Consider the following 8,113-nt stretch of genomic DNA (forward strand, 5'->3'; position numbering starts at 1 on the left):
GAAGGCCATGCTGTGAGGGAGGGAAGAAGGTCAACTCCCATTGGGTAATGGAACTTTCTGGAAATGAGCAGAACTCTTAACCCCGCCCCCCCCCCTCGCTGACCCCCCCGCCCCCACCCTTATTGACCCCCACCCCCAGCAGAACGAGCGAATGAACAACGAGCGTGCCTTGAAGTGGCTGGAACAATGCAGCGTTTCAGAGGCGGTTCTCCCCCCCCCCCCACCCCCACACCCCTCCTGGGGGTCACCCTGCTGTACTGACCTTCTAGCGGCCGCAGCGCTGGACGCGGTGTGCGGGGCGGAGCTTCGCGGCCGACCACAGACACACGATTCATCAGCAGCCTGAGAAGGAGGAACGCAGAAGCGGTGCAGAGCGCAAATGGAATCGCTAGACTGTGTGTGCGTGTGCGTGTGTGCGTGTTAGTATGCGTGCGCGTGCGTGCGAGTCAGGAGTGGATAACCGACAGCAGCTGGTGTCGGAGCTGGTTTATATTAAAGAAGATACAGCTGTGTCTTCACTTTTGTAGTTACCCTAGTTCCTTTATCCATCTTCCTCACCCCTCTCCTTCCTGTTCTACCACTGGCCCCGCCCCCTCGTCCCTCCTCCTCGTCCCCTATCATAACAGTAACACTGTGGCCCCTCCCACTCAGACCAAGGACGCCCTGTTCACCATCCTGAAGGACCTGCGCCCCGACGACCGCTTCAACTTCGTCAGCTTCTCCAACAAGGTGAAGGTGTGGCAGCCGGGCCGCCTGGTGCCCGTCACGCCCCTCAACGTCAGGGACGCCAAGAAGTTCATCTACACGCTGGCGCCCAGCGGCGGTGAGCGCCAAAACACCCGCCACCACATCCCATCACCATCACCACCACAACTACCACCACGACAGAGCCATTACCACCTACACTAGCACCATCACCACTACCACCACCATCACCACCACAACTACCACCACCGACAGAGCCATTACCACCTACACTAGCACCATCACCACTAACGGCTAATCACACTCACACCTGGTGGTGTAATATGTCACCTTTAAGATTAAGGGGGCCAGGAACCTTAGTAGGAGGGAAGACATAGGCTAGCTTTTGCTACCATTATTCAGAAAAAGGCTCATCCACAAGCGCCGTTTGTGTGGGGGAGGGGGGATACACAAGCATTTCAATACCTTCCCACTCCTCCCCCCCCCCCCCCCCCCCCCCCCCCCCCCCCAGGGACCAACATCGACGAGGCCATGCAGACGGGCTCGGTGCTGCTCCGGGACTTCCTGGCGGGCCCAGACGCCAGCCAGAATAGCGTGTCGCTGGTCATCTTCCTGACGGACGGGCGGCCCACGGTGGGCGTGGTCAAGTCCAACGCCATCCTGGGCAACGCGCGCCAGGCGGTGCAGGAGAAGTTCTGCGTGTTCACCATCGGCCTGGGCAACGACGTGGACTACCGGCTGCTGGAGCGCATGGCGCTGGAGAACTGCGGCATGATGCGGCGCATCGCCGAGGACGCCGACGCCAGCGCCATGCTCAAAGGGTAGGGCGCCGCGGGTTCGATTCCCTGTTTTTTGTTGTTGTTTTTTTGTCATTGGGTCATTGGGTTCGTTGAGGTCTGGGTTGTTTCTATGCAGATATGTCTCTACTGCATGAAACTCATGATGACTCAATGTTCAGTCATGTTGTTCATTTTCTTTGAAAGCGTACAATCGATATTGCACTCACTTTTAAATGTTAAGTGTAGGAAGGACGTCCGGGCAGAACGACAAACGGGCAGCAGCCAGCTAGGCTTAGTCATTTGTTGTTCAATCAATGAAGTGCTTATGAGTCAGGGCTATTTAAAATATGACTTTTACTGAAATGAGTCATTAGAACTATACTTTCTCATCAATTTTTTAGTGACTACTTTCGTAACTACTCTATAGTTACGACATCAAATGACACAAACAAATACAGTGGACATTAACAAATGTTCCCTTTGAGGAAAAACCTCCTCCACCATATTTGTGTTTTACATATCTAATGGTGCAGTGAATCCCTCCTGGACCCTCCACCATTCACCTCAGTGTGCTCATACTCATCCCAGTCTGTCTCTCATCACGCGGGCGCGAGGAGACGGCTCTAGATGTGCTGGTGCTGACAACTCACTTCTTTAATCAACGTCAGCACGGCGTCATCAGAATCTACCGCTTTTTGCCACACACACATACACACACACACTCACACACATTTTTCCTTACCCCGCCTCAATCCATCTTTCAATCTCATGCATCAACACAGAAATACAAGCACATTCACACACTCACACACACACTCACACACACACACACACACACACACACACACACGTATTTGCTCAGTCGAGGCAGTGTATGTTTTGTGTGTCTGTTTGTTGTGAAACATCAGATGCTTATTCAAGAGATAAAACGCTGTGGTTGCGGGGAGACAGACTTGAGCTCCCCAGTCATGTGCTGGCCTTTCACATTCTCTCACACAACCTCCTCCCAGCATCAGCATCAGTCCCTTAACCCCCTCTGTCATCGCCTGGGAACCTTGGAAGAAACTGGGAGGCGCTTCGAATGGTTCCGTTTAACACCTTGGTTTCTGAGGCCTCAAGCTCGCACGCTGCCCCAATTAAACACCAACCCCCGACCTTGAATGGTGGCCGAAGTTGACTGACTGCGATAACCATATGTCCCACTGGCCTCATGTGGGTGTTTGTGTGTGCTTGTTGAGGGAGTCTGCGAACACCTCAACATTGGACCCCTTTAGCTGTCGTGTGACCAACGGGGAGAGCATGGCATTAACACTGCCAGGGTTAAGGGGTCGTTTCCCACTGTATGCATGCACTCAATGTTGTAGGACACCTTTGATTAAAGTATCCCCCAAAGGGCACATCTATATGATGGATCTCTGCGGGTTCTCATGCGTCTCGCCCGTTTTCTTTATCATCAGTCATACGCACAACAATAACAAGCCGCAGTCACTGGCAATTCAATTCTTGAGTCTCAGGTTCCTTCAACAACGCAATATAAAAAGAAAAAGTGTAAGAGATCATTTGAGTACTTCCCCTCAAGTATTAATCAGTGTGACCGTTCTTCCCATCGTCCCCTGCGCTCCCAGCTTCTACGACGAGATCGGCACGCCGCTGCTGTCGGACATCCGGATCAACTACCCGGAGGACTCGGTGCAGTACGTCACCCAGAGCCTCTTCACCAACTACTTCAACGGCTCCGAGATCGTGGTGGCCGGCCGGCTGACCGACCGCGACGCGGGGTCCCTCCACGTGCAGGTGACGGCCAGCAGCAGCGACAAGACCATCGTCCTGGAGACGGACGTGCCGCTGCGCCAGCGGCAGGAGGAGACGAAGCGCCACGTGAAGGCAGCGGTGGCGGCGGCGGCCGAGCGCGCCCGGGCGGCGGCGGCGAGGAGCCAAGGGCCGTCTTCGGCGAGGCCGGTGGGAGGGGCTCCGCCGCCGGCGTCGAGGCCGGTGGGAGGTGCTCCGCCGCCGGCGTCGAGGCCGATGGGAGGTACTCCGCCGCCGGCGTCGAGGCCGGTGGGAGGGGCTTCGTCGCCGCCGCCATCGTCGTCAGGGGCGTCGACACCGCTGGAGGGGGCGCCGCCCACGCCGGAGGAGGACTTTGTGGAGCGGCTGTGGGGCTTCCTGAGCATCAAGGAGGGGCTGCGGTCGCGGCTGCGCAGCCAGACCAGCGGCGAGCGGGAGGGTCTCACACGGCACGCCACCGACCTCTCGCTGGCCTACAACTTCCTCACGCCGCTCACCAACCTGAACGTGGAGCGGCCCCAGGTGATGGCCAACGGCTCCATGGCCCCGCCGCCGCCCCCCACCGCCGCCCCCTCCTCCTCCAGGAGCCAGGGGCCCGGAGGACCGGCCAATGAGCTGGCGGAGGAGGAGGAGGAGGAGGAGGTGGAGGAAGACCGGGCCCGGGTCGGCAACAGGAAGCCGGCCAGGAGCCAGGGTGCGGCTTCTGGGAACGCCATAGGTAACGCCATACGTCTTGCCTGGTCGTGGGTGACGAGGGCTGTGATTGGTCGATGTTACTAGCCTCATCCTAGCCTTAATCATCCCGATCTAACACAAACGGCCAAACCTTTATCACCACGGCCAACGTGCGCAGGAGGTGCCTCAGGCAGTGGGATTACACAGGATACCAATTGAGACAAATAATGATAGCAGATGGTGTATCAAATAAGTGGTTCTCAGTCTGCGTGGGCTGTCAATAGGAGAGGTTAATCTGCACTCTGTCTCCTCGTAGGTGGTGTCGTGAGGAGACCGGCCAGGAAATCCGTCACCTTCACCAAAACATCAGGTGAATACATTGCATTCTCTCTCTCTCTCTCTCTCTCTCTCTCTCTCTCTCTCTCTCTCTCTCTCTCTCTCTCTCTCTCTCTCTCTCTCTCTCTCTCTCTCTCTCTCTCTCTCTCTCTCTCTCTCTCTCTCTCTCTCTCTCTCTCTCTCTCTCTCTCTCTCTCTCTCTCTCTCTCTCTCCCTCCCTCTCGGCCTTGCAGCCTTTAGCTGTTGTCCTTCTGTCTTTTAGTTCTGTTGGTTCTGAAGCTCCTCTGGGAGTCTGGGAGGGTGGGTGGGAGGGTAGTGGGGAGGGGGCTTGGACATGAAAGACAGATGAGAGTGGAAGTCTTCTGTAGAAGAAGCGCTCTCTCTCCCTCTGTCTCTCTCGGTCTAAACGCTTTGGAGGACAAGAGTCTGTAATTTGGATGCTTGACAAGCAGACGGTAGCGGCAATCAAAATCACATGGCCATCGCGGGGGAGTGTGTGTGTGTGGGGAGTGGGGAGTGGGGAGACCCTTGAAAACACGTCGTCAAGGAGAGCCAGGGGAGAGGGGCACTACACTACTGCACTACTTCTGGTGCTTCCTCCTCTGTGTAAAGACAGAGGACTGCTGCGGAGGTAGCTAGCGGTTTAGCATGTTAGCGGCGGCTAATGACCCCCTCATTAACCCGCGCTCCCTCTCTCATTAACAACAGCATCTCGTCTCCTCTGGGCCGGTTCTCAGGAGACCGGGGTGGTAAGAAGAAGTGCTCGCGGCACTGGGGTCCGGCGCTGAGACACACCATTAGTCTGCTTCACGGCACTTTGGACTCTGGCTTTGAATTTCAAAAGTTCAAGGCCAAATTAGAGAAAATGTGTTCTCAGTGTCTGAGGTGCTTACGCCCGGTATTGAGCTCAGCCAAACTGCCTTTAACTGCCAAATGTCAAAGGACAAATGTAAAATGCCAAATGTTTTACTTATTTCTTGGAGTGACGTTTTATTTAAATGGTATCTGAAGGGTAGTAGATTAGCGGCTTTTCCTACAAGACGAATAACCAAACTCGTTATTCCAGCTTTGCTCTCTTCAAACCAACTGGATGGATTCGGACTATTTGTAGTTCATGTTTCAGGGCCGCTTGTGTATCCAGTTTTAATCCCCTCATGTTTGTTTCCCCCCACCCCCAGCCGACGGGGACCCCCACTTTGTGGTGGAGTTCCCCCAGAGTAAACTCACCGTGTGCTTCAACATCAACGGAGAGCCCGGGCACGTCCTGCGCCTTGTCTCCGATCACAAGCACTCAGGTAACCCCCCCCCAACGACCCCCCGATGACCTCTCAAGCCCAAATGCCATTTTGGATAACCCCTTTGAGACGGAGCATGTTGTTTTAAAGGAGGCCGTTAAAAGAGAGCCTGAAAGGTTTTAAGTTTATGCTCGACACTGATAAATATGTCTCGTGTTTCTCACTCCTTAAAGGTCCCATGTTATACCAACAGGTGTGAGTGTAATTAGCCGTTACAATCTGTTGGACAAGGCTGGTGGACTGATCCATCCGGCACACATCTAGGTGGACACGCCCACTTGTGATATCAGAAGAGGCCAATTTTTACAAGCCGTTACCAACGGCTTGTAACGGCTAATCACACTCACACCTTGTGGTATAATACTCCACCCTTTAAAAGCCAAACCAAGGGTCCATTCTGACCTACGGTCCAATGCAACATATCATCCCCTCTATCCCTCAAGCCACTCTACCGTCAGTCTCCACGACCCTCTACCTAAAAAGCCACAAAAATCCACATGCATAATAATAATACTGTAATAATAATACATAGGTTTTATATAGCGCTTTTCTCGGTACCCAAAGACGCTTTACAAATACACAAAACAAAAAGGATACAAATGGACCGTACAATACATGCATACATACATACAAATACTCCAAAACAACAAAACAGAGAAAGATAGGACAATAAGAAAGAGAGGGTGAAAAAAGATTCGTCAGGTGTTGTAAGTGATGTTGAAGAGATGGGTTTTGAGATGACTTTTGAAAAACTTTTTTTAACACTCAGACAGTATACAATGATACAAGTGCGACTTGTCGGCCATGATTGTAGTTCTTTAACCTCCCCCTTCCTCCCCTTAAGGGGTGACGGTGAACGGCAAGCTCATCGGCGCTCCGGCGCCGCCGGGCAGCCACAAGCAGCAGCGCACCTACTTCAGCACCATCACTGTGGTGGTGGACCGCCCGGGGCGCCGCGCCTACATCGAGGTCACCCCCAAGAAGGTGATCCTGGACGGGCACGACCGGCTGGTGCTGCCCTGCGACGCCACGGTGGCCGTGCAGAGCGGCGAGGTGGCGGTGGCGGTGGCGGCGGGCGCCAACGTGACCGTGACGTTGGGCGGGACGGTGGCCTTCGTGATCCTGCTGCACCGCTACAAGAACCCCGCGCCGTACCAGAGGGATCACGTGGGGTTCTACATCTCCAACAGCAAGGGCTTGTCCCGGGACTGCCACGGCCTGCTGGGTAGGGAGCGCTCGCGGTCACGGTCAAAGTCAAAAGTGAACTTAGTTGTCCGACAGGTTCGAAATTGTGTTTCCCCCATTCTCCAAATGTGCTGTTAATATGTTTACCACGCAACATTGAACATATAACATAACAACAAAATAGTGCAAAAATACGACAATAAATAAACGTAACATAGACAGACAGATAGAATATTCAGTGTTATGCTCGACGGCTGGGTTGGGATGCTAGGTCCCTCTTTTCTTCCCCTCTTTCTTTTATGCGTCAATGTAGTAGACCATTTTCTTTTTGACTTGCGGCTAAAGCCGTACACATTCGAAGGGATTTGCATTTCATGAGAAAGCGTGGTTATTATTTATTCACTCTAGGTCGATTTTCTCTGCTGATGAAATGATTATAATAACTAATCAAATTCAGCACAACCACAATTCGCCTCCGGTCAAAATCAAATAAATCAGACTTTATTTGCTGGATTTTCTTTTTGCACACAAATAACGAATCAAAACAAACAAAGCAAAAAATACAATAATAACTTAAAAAGATATCTATATATATTTTTTTTTAAGTAAATTTTCAATACAATGCATCGTCATTCGACTTTCTGACCGATTCTGACTCGTTTTCTCTCCTCCAGGTCAGTTCCTGCACCAGGACGTGGGGCTGGGAGAGATGCTGACCGACGGCTCGCCCGAGGACGGGGCGAGGAAGACTCCGGTGCTGAAGGTGAAGCGGCGCTCGGTGCCGGTGGTGAAGAAGACCCGGCGCATCTACAGCGGCGCGCAGAGCGTGGACTGCTGGTTCGCCCGGAACAACGCGGCCAAGCTCATCGACGGGCGCTACGAGGACTATGTGGTGCCACACATGTTTGAGACGGCTGAGTGGAGAGAGGGGAGCAACGTGTGAGCGGCCTGAGGCGATCAGCATTATCGCGATCTTTAATTGTAAATACCTCGCTTTGTCCGACGAAAACCGCACCCTCCTACTTGTTGCACTTAAACCTGCGATTTTTAAAAAATAATAATTTAAAGGCAATGACTTTCCAGTCGGGACTTCATTGCACCGTTGCGTCGTTGATTTTTGTAAATGTAGGCTACCACGTAGGGCCTACGACATCCGAGTTTTCTCCCACGCACCCGAGACTCTGCTACCTGTACTCCTTTTTGTTTCTAATTCAAAAGTATGTTTTTGTTTGAGTATTTTGTGAGCATTTTTTTTATTGTGAATACATTTTTTAATGAAGTGTAAAATAATAATAAATATATATCTATATATATATATCTATATATATATATAGATATATATAGCCATAA

The 8,113-nt window shown here is 52.6% G+C and overlaps 1 protein-coding gene across 1 annotated transcript in view; it reads left to right on the forward strand.

The window, feature by feature from the left end:
• itih5 (inter-alpha-trypsin inhibitor heavy chain 5) overlaps positions 1-8,061 on the forward strand; it is a 15,688-nt gene extending 7,627 nt beyond the window's left edge. The window contains exons 8-14 of the mRNA XM_030341560.1: positions 652-823; positions 1,217-1,526; positions 3,110-3,990; positions 4,264-4,317; positions 5,462-5,578; positions 6,423-6,803; positions 7,438-8,061. Coding sequence (XP_030197420.1) covers positions 652-823; positions 1,217-1,526; positions 3,110-3,990; positions 4,264-4,317; positions 5,462-5,578; positions 6,423-6,803; positions 7,438-7,706 — 2,184 coding nt within the window. The 3' untranslated portion in view covers positions 7,707-8,061. The remainder of the gene's footprint in view (positions 1-651; positions 824-1,216; positions 1,527-3,109; positions 3,991-4,263; positions 4,318-5,461; positions 5,579-6,422; positions 6,804-7,437) is intronic.
• Positions 8,062-8,113: the final 52 nt, after the last annotated feature.

The sequence above is a fragment of the Gadus morhua genome, chromosome 19 (assembly GCF_902167405.1).
Source record: "Gadus morhua chromosome 19, gadMor3.0, whole genome shotgun sequence".
In the NCBI taxonomy this organism is placed as follows: Eukaryota; Metazoa; Chordata; class Actinopteri; order Gadiformes; family Gadidae; genus Gadus; species Gadus morhua.